General features: G+C 42.8%; 1 protein-coding gene across 6 annotated transcripts in view; it reads right to left on the bottom strand.

The window, feature by feature from the left end:
• CHD6 (chromodomain helicase DNA binding protein 6) overlaps positions 1 to 24,865 on the bottom strand; it is a 203,653-nt gene that overhangs the window by 51,130 nt on the left and 127,658 nt on the right. For all 6 annotated transcript variants that reach the window (XM_025470093.3, XM_035705853.2, XM_025470092.3 and 3 more), the window contains 7 exons: positions 22,107 to 22,302; positions 6,645 to 6,809; positions 5,161 to 5,340; positions 4,058 to 4,168; positions 1,900 to 2,102; positions 1,028 to 1,227; positions 165 to 324 (listed from right to left, as the gene is read on the bottom strand). In XM_025470093.3, the coding sequence (XP_025325878.1) occupies positions 165 to 324; positions 1,028 to 1,227; positions 1,900 to 2,102; positions 4,058 to 4,168; positions 5,161 to 5,340; positions 6,645 to 6,809; positions 22,107 to 22,302 (1,215 nt within the window). The remainder of the gene's footprint in view (positions 1 to 164; positions 325 to 1,027; positions 1,228 to 1,899; positions 2,103 to 4,057; positions 4,169 to 5,160; positions 5,341 to 6,644; positions 6,810 to 22,106; positions 22,303 to 24,865) is intronic.

A 24,865-nucleotide genomic window follows, 5' to 3' on the forward strand; every position in this document is an offset into this window, starting at 1 on the left:
TATGTGAAGGGATCCTGACCCAGCTTAGACCACACATTCTGCTTTTCCAGACTTTGCGTGGTGGTATAGGAGCATTGAGTGGTCTCCCATAGCCCCATGGGGATCCCAGGAGTCCAGACAGTCCATGTGGAGCTGCCACCAGGGTTGGGGAGGGACACACTCACTTGTTGCAGTGCTGTTTGAGGTGTTTCTTATAGCCATCATCATGTAAGACCACCTCGGGGTTGCAGGTGGCCAGCCAATCTGCATTCTTTAACTCTGGGAGCAGCAGCTGGTTCTTGGTCTTCTTTCCCTTCCTCCCTCTGGGGACTGGAGCTGACAACCCTGAAACAGAAAGGCAGGTAGATGAGCCTGGGCAGCTTAAACACAGGGGACAGAACAGAGCTGGGCTGGGGTTGCAGAGAGGCAGCTGGGCTGTGTGTGGTAGCCCTGGATGACAGACCCCACTCCTCGGCCCACCAAGCAGTGCTAGTAGTGGGGAGATATGCCTGGCCCCCAGCTCAGTAAACTCCAGGACTGCTCAGTCAGGCAGTGAGAATTTACCCATGTGGATCAAGAATATCACCTGTGCCCCCCAGGGAACTTTCAATCTGGCCAGGAAAAAAGGCACACTAGATCTGAAATGTGAAGGTGAGCGATGGCCGAGCACAGGGAAGGAGAAGCACAGCACAAGAAAAGGCACAGACAGGACTGGGACAGAATGGTGAAATGTAAGAGAAACACCACAGAGCACATGGTGTGACCCCAGCTCAGAGGAGGAAGCCCTGTGATGCTCAGGTCAGCGAACAGGCCTCGCACGTGGGAAACCTCAGGAGGGCCCGATGGTACTTCCACAAAACATTTTAAGTAATACTGGATGAGTCTGAGGGAGAACTGAAGGAATCCTCTTCCTCTCCCGCAGCTGTCATTTTCAGATATACCTGAGAAAGAGGAATCTCCCAAAGCACAGCAACCTGGGGCAACAAGGGAGAGGGATGGGAGCACACGGGGGCTCCCACTTCTCAGGCATGGCCCTGTCACTGCTCACCTGAGTGGTTCTGGAGGGTCTGGGCCTGCCCATCTTTGGTAGGTGTGATCAATTCCCAAATGAAACTCTTGATCTTCTCGTCCCCCTTGTAATGCTTGACACAGTATACCAGCAGGGCCCGGCAAATCATCTCCATGTCCTTCTCATTCAGATGCCACTTGAATCGCCCATGAGTCAGGATGTCCTTCCACCGGCCCCAGCTGAGAGTAGAAATACAGAAGGGCGTTGGAGGGAGGAAGGGCCATGCATGCCCTCAACACTGCGGGACAAACAGGAGCCAACAGTGCTTCTCGTCATCTGTTGGGTCTACTAATCACTTCAAGGGCTGTGCCCTGAAAGGCCTTCAAGGACCACATGCAGTAGCACACCACAAGTCATTAAGGTGACCTGGACATCAAGAGCTTCATATAGTCACTCAAATGTTAACAAGGGAGGGATGAAACTATTTGGAGCAGGGAATAGATTTGGAATTAAGAGAGTCCAGCTGCAATAATCAAAAGCAATAGTGAGCTCCCAGAAGCTAAACCTTCTACTTCTACCAGAACCAGAGCCCTGCACGAATCATGCCCTCACTCTAACATCTGTTGTGCGGACTCCTTATACGTCCTTGGAGGGGGGAAAGCAGGAAATCAGTACCAGGCAGCAAATTAGTAACAGAGATTTGCTGTGACAAGCACATGAGAAAATCATGGCACGTCTACAATATGGCAGCAGAGCGTACAATGACTGAGGGGGGCCATGGGCAAAAAGCACAGTTCTCTCCTACTCTAACAGATCCTCCATCAGCCTGGAATTCTTAGAGGTGACTGGAGAGACAAACTGGATGAATCTTAGGGACTGGAAAACAACACACAGGCAAAATCAATACCCACCCAAAGATGAGCAGGTTCTTCTCCACCCGGAAGCACTCAGCTCGGAGGTAGCGCCTGGTTTTGTCATTGAGGCGTCTAGATCTCGTGGGCCTTTCATCCGAGTCACTATCTAGCTCTGAGAACTCCATGAGCTCATCCTCCTCAAAGGAATTGTAGTGTTTGGTCTGCTTCCTCACTCGAGGCCGGTCAATCACTAAGCTCTCCTAGAAACAGAAACATCGGGTGAAGAGAGAGTCTCCCTTTGCTCTACCCCCATCACAATAAACATGCCCATCTTGTGGCTGGTCCTGGGTCCTGAGGACACATCCAGCAGAGAGCCACACGTGGCCTCATCCTCCAGCAGGAAAGGCTCTTCCCAGTACACCTGCCATGTCTATGACAAGCAGAGGGGATTCTTGGAGACTCACTAGAAATGGCATGTTCCCCAAAGCCCCCACTGCTGTCCACCACCATCTGCTCTTTCTGCAGTTCTGCTAGCAGAGCAGGTATGGCAAGTAAGACCTCCCAGTGCCCAGAGTAGTGGTCTGCTCTTGCCAAGAAAGGCTGGAGTGATACTCTCCAGCTGTTCTGCCTGGCATGCAGAGGCAGCCTGTGCTCTAGAGGCAGAAGGAGTTGGACACATCCATCTGTTCAGTCACTTTCTGAAGACACACACATTTCTTGCTATTTCACTCTCTGCTTTCCATGGGCACTAACTCCTAACCTTTTGTCTTTCATTGAAGACAAAATCCCCAGCCCAGGATCCTCAGCTCATTCTGGCAGCAGCTGTGCCAAAACCATTGCCTCTTTCCCAATCCCCACTACCTCCTGTTCTTTATCCTTCCTTCCTTCCCCCATATTTCTTCCCAAAGCTCAGTTAAGCTCCTAAATACTTGTCTGTATAGCCCAGATACGCTGTGGCGTACCCTGCTACCTTGCTCCCCACCTTGCACGCCCCTGGTTTATAAATATCTCTAGAACAAGAGCTTTTTCTCTCCACTCTTGCCCACTATCCCACACACACAGTAACTTCTTGACTGTGACCTTGTAAAACAGGAGTTACTTAACAGGTTACTCAAGGGACTTCAGACTACATACTTAAGGAAAGAGGTTGGACTGAGTGTTCTGGTGATCCCACAGAAGAGTTAAGGCTGGGTGCTGGTTACTGAATCAGCTAGATACGAGCAGGGACTGTCTCCTGGGCTTGTGGGTCCAAGGAAGTTCGACAGCCACCAGAGAGGACAAGTAGAAAGTGACGTGTGTGCATCCTGGAGTGAAGTGACAGGGCCAGAGATGGAGGAAAGGGGAGACAAGATGAACACAGAAGGGGTGTCTCCTTGTAGGCTAGGCAGGTGTATTCACAATTATTGCCAACCCTGTTGAGGGGAAAACGTCACCTCCTTTTGTCACATGTCCTGCTCACTTATCTCAGTGGGGCAACTGCCTTGATCAGAGGCATAGTCATAGGTGAACTGATGTCAGACTCTGGATGCCTTCCAGGGCTATTCTCTTTCTCATGTTCAGAAGTAGGAAAACTCGGGGATCCCTGGGTGGCACAGCGGTTTAGCGCCTGCCTTTGGCCCAGGGCGCGGTCCTGGAGACCCGGGATCAAATCCCACGTCGGGCTCCCGGTGCATGGAGCCTGCTTCTCCCTCTGCCTGTGTCTCTGCCTCTCTCTCTCTCTCTGTGTGACTATCATTAATAAATAAAAATAAAGATTAAAAAAAAAAGAAAGAAGTAGTAGGAAAACTCGAGATACTTAAAGAATGGAGGAGAGGCCAACAAACCCTTCTTTGTTCCTCTGGAGTATCTGTCACAGGCAAAGTCTCTTTCATAGAAGTGTTGAAGCAGATGCAAAATAGTCACATGGCAAGGATGGGACGGTGGCTTGGGTCAGAGGGCTGAACTTGACCTGTGTGTGGCCAGTTCCAGTTCTAAATGCCTTTGTCAAATTTCCCAGGTGTCTAGCAGACTGCTTGTCCCATTAGGTCATTTTGAAATTGTAACCATGAACATTTATTGAGCTCTATGTGTCAGGCATACTTTAAGTATGTTACATATAGCAGCTCATTTTAGGACTAAAGCTCTGGAGTGAATAATGACTTGAGCTGTGCAGTAATTTATGATCCTATGAGACACAGAGAAATTGCCATGGAACACAACATTCTCAGTACTATACCTTTTCATTCTTTGCTTCAGTGTCCAGTTCAGCTATTTTAGCCCATTTCTGCCAAAAGTTTGGGTCATCTAAGGAAATATCTGTCCTGTTTCCTGAAGCCACAAAGCTAGCCTGTGGAGATGATGAAAGTCAATAAAGTACACTTGAACACAGTACAAACTGATAATACCACCTGACTTATTTCAAATATATCAGAATCTCAAGTATGTCCTCCAACTGCATTTGAAACTGAAACCCCTAACAGAGCCTCCCAAGTGAATGTGAAAATCTCAAGACTGTTCTTTTCGAAAGCTTGGGTAAGGAAATTACAATTTCAATGTATAGATCATTTTTTGGAACTGAAAACTGGAAGCAGAAGGAAAGCCTCTGCTTTCCAGTGGCAATGTGTCACTTGATGTCTAGTTCCCTACAAAAGGGTTGCTTCTTCCAATTTTCCTAGATGGGATTTTTCTTTCAGTTCACCATCTTCACACATGTATACTATAGGAAAGGCACTAAGTTGGGTAGCACCCACAAAGCACAGGATGTCCTACTGAAGAAGTCCTATGTGAGTCAATCAAACAGGCCACAGTGCATCCAGAGCCTGTGGTCAGAAACACTGGAGAGTGAGCTGGAATTTGAAATCCAGTAAGCTGAAGGGTAGAGGAAAGAGGCATCTAGACTAGCAGCTGGGAATCTAGACTAACATGTCTTTTCTCATGATATGAGCAAAAACACTTGCTTCAGTTTGAGGAATGGAATGCTCATTGGAATTTCAGGATCTGGACAGTAGTGCTCTACAAGGAAATCCAGATGACCATTCAAAAGTGTCAGAGCAGTCTTTGTGAACAGTGAATGGCGCAAAGTATAAACTAAAGTGTCTGTCTTGTCTGCTGAAGATCAGCTATCAAATGACAGGAGTGATGTTTCTTTTTTATACAGCTTCTGGTTCATTACTCAGAATCCCCCTAAGAACCTGCATTTTTAGTCTCACACACAAAAAAATGTACAGACAATCTCAACAGTGTGCATTCAGAGAAAACAAAGCTTGGTCAACGAAGATCAAAGAATAGTTTTCTTTCTGCTCCCACTCCAACACAGACTCTGGAGAAAAAGTGCCATACCTTGGCAAAAGTAGACCCTTTCCCTTCGGACTGGATGGTAATGGTGTGAGTTCTTCTCTGGAGAATCTGGTCTATGTCTTCTTCACAGAACTTGGAGCCTTCATCTTCCTCATCCATTAAGGCTCCATAAGCACCTTTCCGGAGCAAGTCTTCTACCTCCATCTTTGAGAGTTGTTGTACCTGGACAGGTCACCAAAGGCTACTCACAAAGTGGAAAATGCACAGGAGAAAAAGAGCCTCAAACCTGCCCTCATGATTCAGTGTACGCTTCCTCCACTAACTGCACATGTCAGAAGAATAAAGATATGGGCCACAAGTTTTAGAAAATTAAAGCCCAGATAAAGATGCTCAAAAAAACTATGGAGAGGGCCGGCAGGTAATCCTCTATACGGAGCTCTGGAATAAAAGTCAGCACAAGACCTGATGGCCTCAACATTCCTCAGGACGTTGGTTACTATTGAATGTCACAAACCATTGAAACTATGCACCATTTAATGTTTTAGTTTGAGTCTGTATCTTTTTAAAAACCTCCAGATGTACTAAATGAGCTAAAGAATGATGATTTATTCGTTATTAAATAAATACATGAGTATTGGAAATGATGTCATTTCTCAACTAAAGAAAGGATCCTGTGCCAAGTGAGATCTTCTCAACTGCTTGTTGAAAACAGGAAATAGGAGTTCAAAACACTCTTTCCTGGTTCTAATTAAGAATCTGGTTCTCTTTCTATCCATCACAAAAGGGAATTCCATGACTCCCAGCACTGGTAACTTGAAGTATTATACTTAGCAACATATGCATAGCTAAGAGGATATAGAACATCTGGACTGAAGACAACTCATTTAGAAGGTTTTAATTCCCAACCTTTGATGCCCTGAGTCCAGAGATTAAGGAGATACTCTGGTTTGTTGGCCTATAATTTAATACGGTTTAGGAATCTTAGCTGCAATTTTTCATCCCTGTGGAGGGGGAAAAAGACTTTTTATTAACTACCATACTGCAAGCTGTTAATTATTCATTTTTTTTTTTACTGACCATCATGCACTGAACATCTTTAATATGCCAAGGACTGTTAGGGGCCATGGGTGATACAGATAAAATAGGTTCCATTATACCTCGGGAAGCTCAAAGTATGGAGTATGAGATAAGTCATGGTGACAATAGATGTTTAGAGTGTTAAGTGTTAAGATCTACTGACTTCTAATAAGCATGGTTAAAAACTCAGCTTACTGAAACATTATTGCACGCTGGGCAATTCTACCCCATAACTGTGCCTAGATTCCCTTTATGCATCTGTAAAATGCAGACACCTGACCCTGAATTATCCTCTGCTGTGGGGAAGGACTCAGAAAAAAAGACATACAACCTGACTCAATTTAGTGAAAGTGAATCTTAAAGCAGCTGTAGGAAGGAAGACTCTAGAGGGGCCCAGGCTGTGTGATGAGTGCTCCTTGAGGACCCCGGGCAGGCACTGTCATACTCACTCCATTGGTGCTGCCCTTTCGGTTTATGTCCTGAAGAACAGCCTTGTCCAGACCCAGCTTTAGGCTGGCTTTGTCAAACATTTCCCGCTCATAGGAGTTCCGAGTAATAAGACGATATACCTTCACGGCCTTACTCTGGCCTATCCGATGACATCGGGCCTGAGCCTAGAAAGGAAGGTCGTATACATCATGTCACCAGATACAATGGCAGCAGCTCAAGAAACAGGGAAGTGTTCAAATACCATGTGGTGTAAGTGGCCAGCTCTCACAGTTAATAAGTCATGGGATCACTTTTGGAACAAAATTCACCCAGATCTGCCCCTTCAAACTCACTCACTTCTTCATACCATTATTTATTGAGTGACTACCATATGCTGGGATAAAGTGATAAGAAGGACACAGCTTCCTACCCTCCCCAGCTTATGGTCTGAGTGTTGCCACTCATTCCTCGGATGCTGTCCTGCTCTCTGGGCAAATCCCTCAGAGCTGGCAACACCAGTTTTTTCACTTTTTCATTTTACTAGAAAGAAGTTTTCACGCATAGACAAAAGTAGAGAAAAGGAGAATGACCTCTTATGCACAATCCTTTCTCATCTCTACTATGCCCCCATCCTCTAAGACTTATGAGGCAAATCCTAGGCATCCTATAGTTTCATCTTCATGTATTTCAATATATAATTCAAAAGACAAGGACTCTTGTCGTTGCCACTGCCACACTTCAAAATATGAACACTTAGTATAAACCATCTTGCCAGTGTCCCAATTTCCCTACTTATCTCATAGGCATATTAAGTTTGCTTCTTTGGATTAGGATATAAATAGGGGGATCCCTGGGTGGCGCAGCGGTTTAGTGCCTGCCTTTGGCCCAGGGCGCGATCCTGGAGACCCGGGATCGAATCCCACGTCGGGCTCCTGGTGCATGGAGCCTGCTTCTCCCTCTGCCTGTGTCTCTGCCTCTCTCTCTCTCTGACTAAAATAGATAGATAGATAGATAGATAGATAGATAGATAGATAGATAGATAGATGTAAATAGGGCCCATATGTTGTAGCGGGTTGATCTGTCTCAATTCTCTTTCAATCTACAGATACTCCTTGCTTTTGACTTCTCCCTTTTTCAAATACAACCTTTTAAAAAAGTATTTTTATTTATTTGACAGAGTGTGTATAAGCGCATGAAAGAGAGGGTAGGGAGAGAGAAGGAAAAGAAAACTCTGAGTGCAGAGCCCGAGGGAGGACTTGATCTCATGACCCTGAGATCACGACCTGAGTTGAAATCAAGAGTCAGAGCTCAACCGATGGAGCCACCTAAATGCCACTCAATGCAACTTTTTTTGTTGGAGAGACCAGGTTTCTGTCCTCTAGTTTCTCATAATCCACACTGCCATCAGCATTCTGGCTATGTCATTGAACAAGTTCCTCTGTTCCCTGTATTTCCTCTAAACTGGGAGCTGTATCTTGAGACTTGATCAGGTTAAGATTTGATTTTTGGCAAGTGTGTTTCTTGGTGGTTTTTGAATTTCCATCAGGAGGCACATGATGTCTGGTTATCTTTCTTCAGAGTGATAATCATTTGCTAGATCCACTATTTCATTAGAGGTTACAATTCCTCACCAATTTTTTGGTTACTCTGATGCTCAATTCCTGTAGAAAACACAAGCTAAATGCTTGATTCTTTCTTTTTTTTTTTTATCTTTAAAATGTTTATTTATGGGATGCCTGGGTGGCTCAGTGGTTAAGCATCTGCCTTTAGCTCAGGGCGTGATCCTGGAGACCCAGGATCGAGTCCCACATTGGGCTTCTTGCATGGATCCTGCTTCTCTCCCTCTGCCTCTGCTAATGTCTCTGCCTCTCTTTCTTGTGTGTGTCTCACGAATAAATAAATAAAATATTTTTTTTAATAAATAAAATCTTAAAAAAAAATAAATGTTTATTTATTTATTTTAGAGACAGAGTGAGAGAGTACACAAGCAGAGAAAGGGGCAGAGGGAGAGAATATCTAACCAGACTCCTACTGAGTGCAGAGCCCAGCATGGGGCTCAATCCTTCCTATGAGCCATGAGATCAAGACCTAAGCTGAAATCATGAGCAGGATGCATAACTGACTAAGCCACCCAGGGGCCCTTTCTTTCTCTTTATTTAACCAGTTTCCAAAATAACATCCTCCAAGTGACCAATGAAGAGTTTTCTTTTTACTTTTTAAAGAACACAATGAGGTTATGCATTTAAATGTATGTGCTATGTTTTATCCCACTGCTGTTGTTCTTTTTCCTTTGGGAAATTTCACGTTGGCTCCTGAATTCTTTTGACATGATCCAGTCAAATTCAGAAAGGAACAAGATGAGAATAAACTCTGGTGTTCAAATGGATTTGGAAATATCTGTATGAACTCATGGTTACAGGGGGTCTGAGTACACATATACATACACAGAAAGAAAAGAGATACAGATATGTCTGTCTTTATGTTTGCATCCTGGTATGATATGTTCCACGTTCCTACTGTCTATTTCCTGCCCTGACCTGGATGCAGTCATTTTATTTCCTGGGAGTCCTGTTTCTTTCAGTAGGAGTATGGATGCTTTAGGGGTGCTCGTTGCTATTAGGTAGGTCATTGTTTCTAGGTCTACTTAGAAGTGTGTGTGTGTACGGTATATTCAACCACGTACATATAAAGGACAAAGCATATACTGGACAAAATACATCATGAGATCATACTATTATTTGTAATTCAAACTTAAAAGTACAGCATTTTAACTTTACCAACCACACATCTGTATCTTTCTAAGCATGTCGAAAAGCTGAATTCTCAACCACACCAATATCATTATTCATTTGATTTATCCCCCAATTTATGTAATAGCCTGAGAAAAACTGAATCATTATAATCTTTCCAGAACATAATTACTAAAAACTGCAAGATTTTTGTTTTCCTCCTCTCAGGGTTTATATTCCACTAAGTATGTACACTCAAATCATACTGTTTTAAATACACAGCAGCAGGTAGGTTTCTTTTTCTTTCCCAGTGGTAAGCTTAGGAATTCTGAAATTACTTTCTATGTAATATAGAACTGAAGAAATGGGTAAATATACTGAGGAAAACAGGAGTTAGGGATTTCACTGTTGAAGAAGTAAGTTACAAATATATAAAGAAAAAAAACTAGAATAACTGTATGGTATTAGAATGGATTTGCAGGTTCCAGTATGAACTCATGGTTAGGTTATGTGCTTATGTGTATATAAACATACACATATATACAGGTATAGAAATAGATACAGATATATGTGTATTTTTGTTTACTACATGTGTCCATATACACATATGAATGCATATTATGCATCTATGTGCATCTATATTCTCTGCATGTATGTATTCTAGGTATGTCCACTGAACAGGCATATAGAAGCAATGGCATCGCAGTAGCAAAGGCTGTAACTCACTCTCAGATCTTAGTTTCTAAATATATTTTCCACTAAGATAAAACCAAGACATGGTAGAGAAATAGTTAATCCCAGGCCTGAAGGCAGAAAAAGTACAGGGTGAGCACCAAACATATTATTGTGTCAGAATGTAAGGAAGAGCACAAAGAAATATGGAGACATACCCAAATAACACTTCCAACTTGCAGAGGTTTACCACTGGCTATGTCCAGGATGCTACAAATAGCAAAATAAATACAGTAGTAGAATATAACCCACTGAACGCAAAAAAAGAACTCATGAGTACATAATGACATAAATAAATGGGAGAAAAAGGAACACTCTTTCTTATAGTAGAGTGTGACTAACAGAGTTTGAGTAACAAAGCTTAGAAAATCACCCCTTGCCAACCATCACAGTGCTGACTGATTCAGGTAAATTAATCAATGGAAACTAAAACCAGTGGGTGAAACTTTGATGAGGAATAGGATATTTATTTACACGGTCTCAAAGTATCTTTCCAAAACTGCTTATTAATTTTAAAGGGAAAGCAGCAACTTTATAGTGAAGACATCTGGCAGATACCCCTTAACGAAGATATCCAAGCACATATTATCACACAGATATTATGTTCCTTCTGATGTGATATACTGAGAAGGACATATCACTTCAGTGGTATTACTAAGCCTGAATCCAATCCTGAGGAAATACAAACACAAATTGAGGGATAATCTGTATAAGAACTGGCCCGCAGTCCTTAAAAACATAAGGTTATAAAAGAAAAAGAAAGAGGAACTCTTCCAACTCTAGAAGACTAAAGAGATATGGTCAGTAAGGTGATGGGTGCTCCTGAACTGGATGGATCTCAGACCAGGGGTAGAGTGGCCATAAAAGGACACTGAAATAAAAGCTAAATCTGAATACAGACTGTGGATTGAAGGCCGTTTTCTTATCTCCTGATTCTGAGAACTAAACTGTGGTTATAGAAGAGAATGTCCTTGCACTGAGGAACTACACACTGAAGTGCTGGGGGCAACTTATTCTGAATGGTTCAGACAAAAAATGGTGTGTGCACACATGTGTTTAAGTCTATGTATATACTCAGAGAGGTAGGGGAGCTAGAAGGTAAAATGATAAAGTAAATGGGGGCAAAATGTAAAGAGTTGGTGAATCTTGGGGAGCCTGGGTGACAGTTGGTTAAGCATGTGCCTTTGGCTCAGGTCATGATCATGATCATCGGGTCCTGGGATTGAGCCCCAAATCAGGCTCCCTGCTCAGTGGGGAGCCTCCCTCCTCCTCTGCCGTTCCCCCCTGCTTGTGCTCTGTGTGTCAAATAAAATTAAAAAAATAAAATAAAATAAAAGTTGGTGAATCTGGATAAAGGCTATACTGAAATTGCAAACTAAAATTATATCAAAATGAAAATGTCAAAAATATTAAATACAAACATTTGAAATAATTTCTCTCTTGGGGTTACACTATCCACTTGATATATGGCTATATTTAATGGTTTTATTTTGCTTCTGCATTTTAGGGATTGACTACCAATGACCCCTGGCCCCACATTAACTTAATCACAATGAAGGGAGTTAAGAAAGAAGAAAACCAAACCAAGTAACTTTGGACAATGGTATTTTGATTATATACCGAAAGACTAATGACAAACAAAAAACCAACCCACTACTACAGTTCAATATTATATGCTGGTAAATTTGTTTCACAGAATATGGGTCAGGAATTCTGCAACTACTTTATGTACATACTAGGATTGAACATACGAGTAAATATACTGTGTTATCATAAAACTTCTCACAGCCAGAGAAAGGAGTTAAAAAGAAGGAAGAGGGGAAGGCCGGAGTGAATCCTATGTTGTTGGATTGGAATCAGGAACTCACTGTGGGTGGACAGTATGGGAAAGTACAGATGTGTGGTTTGAGTGCTTGTGTCAATATACATGCATACATATGTTTCCTAGTTCTGTCTGCTTAGAGAGTCTAGAAGCAATAATACTCTAGAAGCATTGGGCACTCCTAGTAGCCAGATCTTGGTGGCTAAGTGCCATTCTTTTTTTTTTAAAGATTTATTTATTTGAGAGAGATAGAGAGACAGAGAGAGTGAGCAGGGGGAGGGATAAAGGAAAAGGGAGACAAGCAGACTCCGCTGAGAGGGAATCACCCATGCCCTTAGTCAAGGGCTTGATCCCAGGACCCTGAGATCATGGCCCGGGTTGGACACTTAACTAAATGGCATTCTTGAATAAAAGGAACCAGCAGGGCTTATGGGTGGCTCAGTCAGTTTAAGTCATGATCCTAGAGTCCTGGGGTTGGCAACACTTTGGGCTCCCTGCTCTTTGGGGAGTTTGCTTCTCCCTCTCCCTCTGTCCTGCTCCCCCCACCTGGCTCATACTCTCTCTCTGAAATAAATACATAAAATCTTTAAAAAATAAAAAAAAAAATTAAAAAAATAAAAGGAACCAGGGATCCTTGGAGGAACTGTCAGTTCTATGGCTGTGGCAGGAAAAATGCAACATGAACCCGAACATCTTGTGGTACCAGAAAGTAAGGAAGTGATGGACATTAAGGAGGGCATGTGATGTAAGGAGCACTGGGTAACATATAAGACTGATGAATCATTGACTTCTACCTCTAAAACTAATACATTATATATTAATTGAATTAAATTAAAAAATTTATTCAACCAAGAAAATATAAATAAGCAAATAAATAACCTGATGGGAGCATGTCAAAAGGACACAGGAGACAACCTGAGGGATCTCCTAATGACCAAGTATGAACAACAAAATAAATAATGAGAGTAAGAGACTATAGCCCAAAAATAAAATGAGTCTATACTGGCATAAAAAACGAATGGGGATAAAGGACAGCTATTCTTTACAGTAGAATTCCAATTAATAAGTGTGGAAGAAATGACTGAAAAAGAAAGTTATGAGGAACCAAACCCCATGGTAGTAATTGTTGAAGGCAAGAACTACTAATTGATACTAAAATTAACAGGTGAAAGTATGGTGAGAAACAGGGTATTTATAGAGTCCTAAGATATCTCTTCCCAAGATACTGATTAAGTTTAAGATAAAAATAGTTCCTTTACAGTGAAGAAACCTGGCAGACACCACCTCGACCAAGTAATCAAGGGTTAACATCACAAGAAGATGTATTAACACCATGTACCCCCAAAACGATGCAGTGAGGAAGACATAACATCACTTCTAGGATATTCTTGCCAAAAATTCGTAACCTCAAATCTGATCATGAGAAAACCTCAGGCAGACACAAACTGAGAGATTAGCTGGTCAGTATCCTTCAAAAGTGTCAAGGTCATGAAAGTCAAGGAAAGACAGGTGCTGCTGCAAATTGAAGGAGGCAAGGAATCAGGACTTGTAAAGGAAATCTGAGAACATGCATTGGATCCCTGATCAGAAAGAGAACATTTGCAGGAAATTGGAGGAATATGAATATGGTCTATAGATTGTGTCAATGTTAATGTCTTGGTTTCAATTAGACTACGGTTATATGAAATGTTAACATTAAGGAAAACTGGGTGAAGAGTCCTAGAAATCTGCACTATTCTGCAACTTTTTTAAAGTTTAAATTTTTTATAAAAGATTTTATTTATTTATTCATGACAGAGAGAGAGAGGGAGAAGCAGGCTCCACGCAGGGAATCTGACATGGGACTCGAGGATCACACCCGGATCTCCAGGATCACACCCCGGGCTGAAGGCGGCCCTAAACCACTGGGCCACCGGAGTTGCCCTAAAGTTTAAAATTATTTTAGAATAAAAAGCTTTTTAACATTCTTCTTCTTCTTTTCTTTCTTTCTTTCTTTTTTTATTTTAAGTAGGGTCCATGCCTGTGTGGAGCCCAATGCAGGGTCTGAACTCACGACTGTGAGATCAAAGACCTGAGCTGAGATCAAGAGTCAGAATGCTTATTGCTTGTTGGCCTTTTGGCTAAGATCAAGTGAAGAGTCAGAATGCTTAGCTGACTAAGCCACCCAGGCACCTCGGAGAATAAAAAGTTTTTAAAGATTAATTTTGTTTTATAATGTTATAAAATACTTAGGGCGGTTCCAAAGTCAAATATACAAAAAGGCATGTTTGAAAAAAGTAGCTTCTATCTCTGTCACTTCCATCCTGTTCCCTCGCTCCCCCTACAGGTAACAATTTAAAAATAAAGTGTTTTTTTTTGTTGTTGTTTGTTTTATCTTTCATTTGGGGGGCAGGGCAGGAAGAAGCAAGACCCACACAGCTTTTTTAGATGAATGCTAGCATACTATGCATACTTTTTCCACCTTATCTTTTTCCCCCCACCCAACAATATACTCAAGAGATGATTCCATAGCAGTATATAGAGACATTCCTCATTCTTTTATCAAGTTGAAAATACCATGGCTTAGTCAGTCTTCTATTGCTAGACAACTCAGTTGTTGGGCCTTTGGCTATTACAGTTAGTTGCCACATCTATTTTTGGTACCTTTAGTGGCAGATCTATTGAGGAAGAAGATTTGATGGATAATCAGCAAACAAAGGAAGTGATCAAGGTAACTAATATGGTTTATGAAACCTGCATAGCATGAATAATATGTGGCCACAAGTACTGACACTGATTTTCTTTCTCTGGCTCATCTGATGTTGAAGGTAAATTATAAGAGGAGGGAATTTAGAAATGTATTGAGCAAAAGTCCAATACAGGAGAACTGCAGACACCGCTAATTACCTTCCTGGTATCCATATTTCCCTTATTCCTCAATCCCAGAACCCGGATACTTGTAGAGGGCAGCAATGTGTCCACCTGCAACCACCTCTAGCCTCCCAGGGATGACAAGGGAATACAGCCTGATTGAGGAGATGCAGAAGTCTATTGGGATATCTGGAAAAGTTCTGCTCTCCTGAAAAATGCATCATACCTTCCTTCCTTATCTTTCCTGCCTAAGGTACGAAGTATCCATCTTGGAACAAAGAGGATGTAAACCATATTCCCTGAGGATGGTGGAACAGAAAGAGAGAAGGAATCCGGGACTCAGAGGACACTATAAAGCCACCTGACCTTGGACTACCTGTCTCCAGGATTCTTGTTAATGGAGAAAAACCAACCTGTCTCAGGATGGGGGTGGTGGGGGTGGGGTGGCGGCAGGGCATGGGGCATGGTCACAAGCAGCTAAATGACACCAGAAGATAGCTACATGCTCTCCCAAGATGGTTTACCTGAAAGACAACAGGATGAAGTCCTGTCACATGTAAGATACTCATCCTGTTACAGTTAAATCTCAATGACAGTCCTTATTTCCCTAATGAGAACTCACACAAAACAACGTGGTAAACAGAGAAACACTCAGAACTAGGGCAGTGACTGAGATGAAGTCCAAATGTCCAAATGAAATCCTCAGCAAAGGCACAAATACAGAACCTCCAGAGTAGGCCATGAGGAGGGGGCAGGGAGCACCATGGGAAAATTCCAGAGCTCACATGCTCTCCTGCATGATATGCAGGCTCAGTTTGTTGCTTACTTTAATACATTTGAGGTGAACAAAGATAGGCCTACAAGAAACAAGTAGTGACGTTCAGAAAATTAAAAACAAACAAACAACCAGGCGCAGATCCCAATGACTACAATGGGAAGAAGTCCTGGGGAGTAGCTGAATTGAACAGTGACAGATTTCCAATTGATACCAGCCCTCGTGTCAGTTTCAGATCTAGAATTTGGCACAATCTTGTACCACATCTTTACAATTACATAAAAATTAAATAGTTGGTACAAAGAACCAAGCATAATGTTAACTTCTTTCTTGACCTATATCTACTTTTTTGAATCATTACCTAGATTTTATTTATTTTTAAAGATTTTATTTATTCATTAGAGACACAGAGACCTAGGCAGCGGGAGAAGCAGGCTCCTCGTAGGGAGCCCATTGCGGGACTCAATCCTGGAATTCCGGGATCACACCCTGAGCTGAAGGCAGAAGCTTAACTACTGAGGCACCCAGGTGTCCCCATTACCTGTATTTAAAAAGTACATTTTCTTTAATACTTTACAATGCTACTTGGTCCTCAGTGATAAGCAAAAACAAATGCCTATAGTCACAGCTGAGCCCAACCACACCTAACGCACTGGCATAGCTTCCTAGCCTATTTCTTTGCCCAAGTATTTGATTTCAGGCACAGCAATTTTACATCTCTTCTGGCACTCTAAAAAGTCTGCTTTCACAAGCCAACTACTCACGCAAAAGAGGACTTAGGGGCTCTTCCTGCAGGAGGAATCAGGGCGTACTGGACACTGCCCTCCCTTAACTATTTCCTTTGCAGGCCTGCTTTGGAATAGGAAGTTTCTGGCTCCAGATTTATTCCTTTGGAAAAGGTATCATCCCCTCTTAAAATGTAAACATTTTTGGGAAATAGCAGACACCTGCCCATTCCATGTCTACTGTGTAGCTCAGTTAGTCACCCAAACCAAAGTCCTGAGCGCTGTTGTTTCCCCAGGGCCTGGCCTGCTGTGTGGGGCTCAATCAATGTTTCAGTAAGTCAGTCAAGAGCCAGCTGAATATAGGAAGGAGAGAAAAGTTGGCAGCATGGGGAAAGGGTCCTTTGGGGGAGCCAAAAAAGAGGTGGGGAGTGAAAGAGAGCAGCAACTGGAAGGAGACACAGGAGCATACTCAAAAACTTGGCTCACTTTATTTGTGGCCGCTGCTGTACAGTAAGTGCCTTATTCCACCTGTCTCAGGAGCACCACCTGTGCTCATTCCCACCTTCTGTTCCCTTGGTCTGAAACATTCTTCCTTCTGATCACAGATTTGAGATCCTGCCCCTCACCTAGGTCTCTGCTCCAGATGTCATCTTCTTAAGAAGCCTTCCTAGATCACTCTCTAGGACAGGGCAAACTGACACCATTCTCATCCTCTGAGTCTGTTTTACTTCTCTGTAACAAGGATGCAGTCTGTACCTCATTCAGTTTCCCTTGTCACCCCACTAAAATGAAACTTTGACGAAGAGCACTAACCACTAGTCTTGCTCACTGCTGTGTCTCCAACCCTTTGAACAGTGCCTGGCACATCCCAGTATTCAGCAAATACTGAAAGAATGGACCACGTAACAGAACGTTCACAAACTCTCAACTTTCTTCCAGCAAAGAAAAGTAAAGCCAGTAGAATTTAGCCCTTTGAGTTCCAGGCCTACATACTGCTAACAGAGTTGGTGCCAGCAATGTGTGGCAGTGGAGGAAGAGGCCAAGGGGACCAGAAACTCTCTCTTTTGTAATAGTGCATCAGGCCCCTAGAGCAGACCATGGAAGGGACTCTTGTTCCTCAGGCTGGATTCCCTCTCCCTTCCCAAATGCTTTGGACAGGCAGTTGTGGCATTCCCTTGTGGCGATGCCCACTGCCAGCAGCCCTGCTCTCATGCTTTCTGAACCTTCCCTTTAGGGACCTTATCAACAAGAGCGACAAGGAACCATGCAGCTCCACCACGGTTACCCCAAGGCCTACCCAACCCTCAGGAAATCTGGTCTGAAAGAGCAAAAAGTTCCCGGAGGAGCATCTGAGGTGTCACAGGGCAATGAGAAAGCCAGGTGCTGGTGGACTCTGTGAGACCTGTGGTACCCTGCTACTTCCTCAGGCCCACCTCTGCCCTCAGAGCTAGCAGCACTGCTGACTTCCTGTAAACCAGAAGGAAAGAAACTCGCTTTTCACTGCTTGTTTTCATTCTCAGGCTACTCTGAGTACCCTTTGCCGTTTCTTCACCTCAGTGCTCCAGGAACCCTGATGTGCCAGGACTGGATCCCGGCTGTGCCTCCTGAGTGAAGGTGAGAACATGGGAATTCACACTCGATTTCCTTATATGCACTGAATCTAAACAGACATGTTCAAGGTTTGAGAGAGGATGTGCATTCACCTGATACCTCTAGGGAAGATCTGCCTGTTAAAGGGACCTCGAGTTGGTTCACCTCTGACACAGGTGCAATTCTTCAGCGCTGCTTTTTTCTCTCCTCAACTCTATGCCTGCCAGCAGTTCTCTGCGGGAAGGTTCGCCTTGGGATGAGGGTATGCAAGGATAGGAGTCTGAGGGAGCCTCATTCTGGCTACAGGTCAAGCTATATCATCTAATCCACCTATACAATTTACTAAAGCTCATCTTCTTTTCCCCCCTCAGATTTTATTTATTATGAGAGAGAGAAAGAGAGAATCTCAAGCAGACTCTGTACTGAGCACAGAGCCTGATGCAGGGCTCAATCTTACCACACTGAGATCAGGACCTGAGCTGAAATCAAGAGTTAGATGTTTAACTGACTGAGCTACCCAGGCACCCTGAAAGCTCACCTTTTGATCCGCCATAGTACTTCTGTGTCTATTCCTTAATTGGTTAAGATCTAGGCCTGTGGGAAGATAGAATGTACTGAACTCCTCAGGCTCTAGTAAGACCAGAGGAAACAGCATATGACACTTGATGTCATTTGTTTCATGAAGACCTAGATTTAAAAAAAACATCTCTAGCAATTCCTAAGCCTAATTTTACCCCTAAAGCACAGAAAACCCCACCAATGTGATCAGAAGAAAAAGATGAATGAGTGTTTAATAATAATAATGAAAAAGCACCAGAAAAGGTAACAGTGCTCCTTGACTTTTAGCTGACTTCTCAGAGAAAGGAGCTATGTTCTCCAGCTACAGAAGCTGGTTTGTCCACGACCTGCCTCAGGGCCTCAGGCCTCTTCTAGTCAGGTAGGCTTCCCTTTCAAGGCTCTGAGAGGGTCTTCCTTCGATCAGTCAAGAAACAGTGTCCCAGCATTGGCACTGCTTTCCCATGCTAGTTTGCCTGGGGATAACCATGGACTGCACCAGATCTTTCCACATTTTACGAGACCAGAGTGAATACTCACATGTTCTATCATCTGAACTCAGACCTCTGAAGCCAGGATGAAATCCCAGTAGGGTAAGGCATAAGGCCCTGTTTATGAGATTCTCTTTTCTGTGGCCCTGACATTTGTATCAGGCAGGACACATTTCAATCCACACACAGATAAATGTTCTGTGCCAAGGCCATCTTCCAAAAGAAATACAATCATCTATCAGAGCAGGAATTGTGGTTCTTCCATAACCATAAAGAACTAGAGATGACTGAAAGCTTTCATTCATTTTACAAAAAATATGAGATTATGTACCCTTGTGTGAATGAATATGTGTAGGTCAACATGATGTAACTAGCAAGGATAGTACCAGGGAACAGACAGTCTCATTGTTTCCTACTGTTAGGCTTAGGAATGCATTGCACTGATGTTCACAGCGGAACTTAGCAGTAGTCTTGGGAACAACATGAAGGTCTCAAGGTTCCAGTACCCAGACTCTGTCCCCTACATCATATTTATGGCACATAGTACAAGGGCATGTGGAAGAGAGAGCATGTATATTGAGTGTGTACCATTCTGCAGGAAGCCTCCAGCCCCTGGGCTCCTCCCTACACCAACTAAGTACACAACCTTGCTCCATCTCTGTGGGCAACTCAGAACTAGACTTCCCTTTCACTCATGTCTTCTTCACAACCGATCCCACTCCCCACAAAGACTGCACTGATCAGGCTTCCTTGCCCTAACATCACTCTTCCCAATTCTTTAATTTCTACCCAGTCTGGCCAATATTTTAAAAATATAGGACAGTTCCCTCTAAGTACAAAACTTTTACAACAACAACAACAATAGAGCAGACAGCAGTAGGACCAGACCAGAAGATTCGGTGGCCAGTCTGGGAGCCCAAGAGTTGAGGAATTCTAACTCTAACTTGCACCTGGGGCTGCTGTCACCACTGACACCCTCACTCATTTACCTTCTGCCACATTCTTGGTTCAAGGTCCCACCCTGGATGGCCCGGAGTGCTGGTGGTCTGTTTCTCCACTGAGACTGAGCATTAGATTAAGTTCAGAAATTGACCCAGCAGACTAAAAGCCTCACGTGATCCAATTTCCATCTGACTTTGCTGCTATTCCTTTTATTCATCTCTTGCCAGCTCCCCAGCAGTAGATATTAAAAACAGCTTTTCCAAAGCCTCTCCCTTCTCCTGAGACCCCAATTCTGGACAGCCCCACCCACCCCCTCTGGCTGCTAGGCATACAAATCGATCACCTCAGATGACTTCATCTTCCCTACCAGGCTCCACCACTCTCATTCTTGCTAGTTCCAGCTCTTGGCATTGGCACCTATTTGCAATTGGTAATGTCCAGGATTTCACCTAGATGAAGCATGGCATCCCCAAATCCTTGCCTTGACCATGACCTGCCTCCAAATGCCAGCCCCATGCTTCCAATCCCCTCACCCTGGAAATTCCCCCCAGACATGCCTAGCTATCATGCCCTCAAATTACCCACCCAATTTCAGCTTCTCATACCATCATTCTCCCAGGTAACAAGGCTCAGTCAGGTGAGCACTGCAAAGGAGCAGAGAACTTTACAGGTGGCAAGGACTTAAGGGTTCATCTGTATCAGAGTCAGCAAACTTCTATTATAATAGTAAATATGGTCTCTGTTGTGATACTCAACTATGCCACTGTAACATGGCAGCACTAGAGGTAATATGTATACAATGGGTATGACTGTATTCCAATAAAACTACTTCAAGCCAGACAACCAATAGGCAATAACTTCCCACCACCTGATCTATATCACTATCCTAATTAGGTTCTCGCTAGTTACCTAATCAAATATTAGTTTTTGCTTATTTTTATGTCAGTATCAAGTACATTATTCTTTTAAAAAGTGGTTATTCATTATATGTAGCAACTCACCTTTGATCCAAATATCCCTTCACCAGTAGAAAGGCCTGATGGGGAACTAGTCGTGTCCACTGGTTTTCTCTGAAGCTGTACACTGAACACAGTGCCACACAGTTTGTTTTACAAATGATTTTTTCCCCTGAACTTTAGTCAATTGTCACCAATTTAATAATTTAGAGTGCCATTTTTCCAACTAGTAGACTGTTTTCTTCAAACAAAATCTTATTTGGAAACTCATTAAATGAAAAAGGCAAAGCAGAATGTGTGAAGCAGTAGATCAGGCAGCAGCCCAAAAGCCCCCCAGCTGAGCTCCTTTTCTGGTATCCCTTACAGTGTCCCTTGAGGGGATATCCTTCAATTTTGTGACACAGAAGCCTCTAAACTTCTTTTATCAATCATCTGTATCATGAAAAAGGTTTTGAGCCACTACCACCTTCCCCACTGCATACTCACAATCCTAGTATTAACAAATATCCCATGATACAATATATGATTAGGGTGAAGTTTATCATTTGTGAAAATGGATGTAAATCTAGAAATGGGATTCTTGACACGTCAGATCTTTTCTGGCTGACACACTGTCCAATGTGGCCAGAATGTCATTTTTTTTACTTTCAAACAGGGCAGATGAAGGACTCTGACCCAATGAACTGTTAGCTCTGTCATTTTCCTGTTTATTTATGCTTATTTTTTAAAACTATATTAACTCTAATCTTTATGATAATCTTTTAAAGCCACCAATTATTTAATTTTTTAGTTAAAACTAAAAAAAATGTCTGCAAATTCACTCAATTGAGCACATATAAACTCTAATATGCAGTACTAAGTTGACAGCAAATGAACTAGGGAGTGCCTATGACCTGGCCACACAATGGAATTCTGGGTTACCTGTCTCCTTTACTGTACAGGACATATGACCATCTAAGAAACCAACCAGTGAAAATGCCTGAATCACTCTATATTATCAAAAACTAGAGAACTAGTTAAGCTTAATATTTTTCTTTATGTCAGATAATAAAAATAAACAGTAGTTCTATATTTGGAGGCCACCACTGGGAAAAACCATTCGGTTTAAAGCAAAAAGAAAGAACCACTTCCTGATTAGTGGGAAAGGTCGACATTGACTTTTTATTCCGTTCACCCCTGCCCAAGGCCCTAAGCCTGCTGTCCAGCTGATACGACAGCATGAACACAGCAGACACTCTACAGCAAGCCGGGCCCCATCATGATGTTCTTAGATGCAGGGGCAGCTAAGGCAAACAGCAATCATCCTAGTGGTTACCTGCAAGTCATTTTGTGGGTTCCAGTCTGAATCAAATATGATGCAGGTATCGGCGGCTGTGAGATTGATGCCCAGGCCTCCCGCTCTGGTGCACAGAAGAAAGACAAAGCGGTCTGAGTCTGGCTTACAGAACCGGTCGATGGCTGCCTGGCGCAGGTTTCCCCGTACTCGCCCATCAATTCGCTCATAGGTGTATCTGAGGGGACCCAAATGAACGAAAGCCCAGGTGTTAATCATACTTCAATGAAGAACAGCAAACAACGCAGGAAGCTGTTGACCCACGGCCTTAAATCCCTCACTTCTAAATGTAGACCAAATGAGAGTAGTCTGCAAGGAATCCCTCCCGCCCACATAGGCAGCAGGGCAGACGCCAGAGACTGCGCTGCAAAACGTACCCCCCCAAAACAGGCAAACAAAAACCAAACCAAAACAAAAATATCAGCCACAAACTAAGGTCTAGAAGAACTGTAAACATAAAATAACAACCCCCACAGCCTGAACAACTTATTCTCCAGTATTTCCCAGTTTTTATTTGCACTGAATCTACTAAGAAGACCAGGAAAAACACATAAAAGCCTCAACTGTCTACTTTATGTAGTGCTCTTAATAAGGAATCAAAGTTCAAATCAGTGTGTAGCTGCTTTGGGGTAACTTGAGAATGGTAAGCAGACTGTACCAACAGGCAGTCCTTGTGCGTCTGGGCTGGTCATCTTCAGCCCGTCAGTTCTCCTGGGCAGCACACTTCCACACATATCCACAAGAAGGATATGAGCTGTGTTGGGGGCAGGGGATGACAACTGAGGACTTCTTAGAGGGAGAGAAAATAAGGAAGTACAGCTGGCTATCATTAAGAAGGCAAACACCTGTGTGGAAACAGGGGCGGAAAGCATAATGGGGAAGAGGATAAAAGGAAGGAGAACAAAACTGAAACTGCTATGGGAGTGTGTTACTATCTGTCCATCCAATTTAAATACACAGAAGGCATCTTCGTGATGGAATCATGTGATTAATACAGAATCAATAAAGTAGCAATATGGACAGCTGCTGATACCTTACTCTTTTCTTACGTACCCTGATGATGAATAAATTCACAAGGGGATGTTACCCAAGGCCCAATCCTGAACAACAAGCAGAAACTGGCTGGTAAAGCAGAACGAAAAGGAAAATAACAAAAGGACTAAGTCACCCTGCACCTAAAGAACATGAATCCTAACAAAAACCTTATCGGTAGCCCACAGTTTGGGAAATCAGATTTCTAAAACATCAGATGAATAACCAGTAAGAGAATAAGGATAGACACTCTAGGGTAGACGACTCTGTGTGGGGATGGCTCTAGAAAACAGAGCGAGCAACATAATCCTAACTTCCTTGAGGAAAAGGAAAATCCATATAGAGAAACCAGACCAACACAGGCCTCTAAGGGACACATATGAAGCAAAGAACCAAGTCTGAAAATACGTCTTCCTTCCACAAAGCCACAGTGCATCAACACCTGGAATTACAGGTGTAGATTTCCCCTTTTTCTTCTTTTTTAATGTAATGGACGTCAGTATAATATGTGGTACTATGGTAGCAAATAAAACAGGAGGTGGTGACTTAATAAAGGTAGAGTAGGAAGAGCTTGTGTCTAAGATAAAAGCAAAGGGTTGTATGTCTGGATTCTACAAAACCATAAGGCAGTTAGGTATAATGGTCATTACTATTTTTAATAGTCACAGGAATAATAACTTGATATGTACCATCCCATTTACGTCTCATGACAATCCTAAGGGCTGGTTTTATTATCATCCCCTCTGTATATCTGAGGAAACTTCAAAAACAAAAACAATGAAATTCCCCTCAGTCATTGAGCAGGTGAGTGAGCTGAACTGAGATCCTTTTAACTCAAAGTCCACATTCTTAACCAGTTTGCTATATGGCCTTCATAATGTATCCTACATTTCAATGCAGGAGGATGGAAAGACTGCCTGAAAAACTTAAAAGAGAAAATTAAAGGATAAAATAAGAAACACTGGTAAATTAGACCTGATAACTCTAGTGGAAATTGGCAGAAGAAACTATAGGTACTGACATGGTTTTGATACCAGTACTCAGAATTCTGGGCATATGGTTGATGCAATGGAAGAAGCACAGGATTTGGAGTCAGAAGACAAGGTTGAGATCCAATTAAACAGGAGTTGTCACCCCCTCCATCGCATGAGGACGATTAATGCTGAAGGTACCAAGGATTCCCCAGCTATCAGAGAGGAGCTAGATGCCCATGGATTGAGGGAGGCAGGGAATTAGCACAGCTTTAAGGACAAGGAGAAACCAATAAATAGCAATGCTATAACTCAACCACCACCCAGGGGAAAAATTCCCATACAATTATAGTGTTCTGCAAGCTATGACATAACAACAGCTTTAGAAATTGTGCAGGATGATTGGAACATTAATTCTCATTTCTATTATTCATTCAGTTTTGAGGGAGTGCTCTCAAAGAACACAAAGCTAAAAATCTATCCCATTATGTGACTTCTCTTAAACTGTTCCTCACCCACTCCCTTCTGAGCCAGATCCCTTGGCTATGCCCTTACCCCAGTATGAGAATATGGCATGAAATTAAACGGGAACAAAACCAAACTGACAGCTGGAGAGGCATCGAGGCTCGAGAACAAAGAAGATCTTGAGGGCTAGTAAGTCTGAATGAAGAAATCAGACATCAAAAAATTTTCCATAACACACATCAGTGTAGCAATTAACCCTCTGCGTCAACTGTA

The sequence above is a fragment of the Canis lupus genome, chromosome 24, assembly GCF_003254725.2.
Source record: "Canis lupus dingo isolate Sandy chromosome 24, ASM325472v2, whole genome shotgun sequence".
NCBI classification, from domain to species: domain Eukaryota; kingdom Metazoa; phylum Chordata; class Mammalia; order Carnivora; family Canidae; genus Canis; species Canis lupus.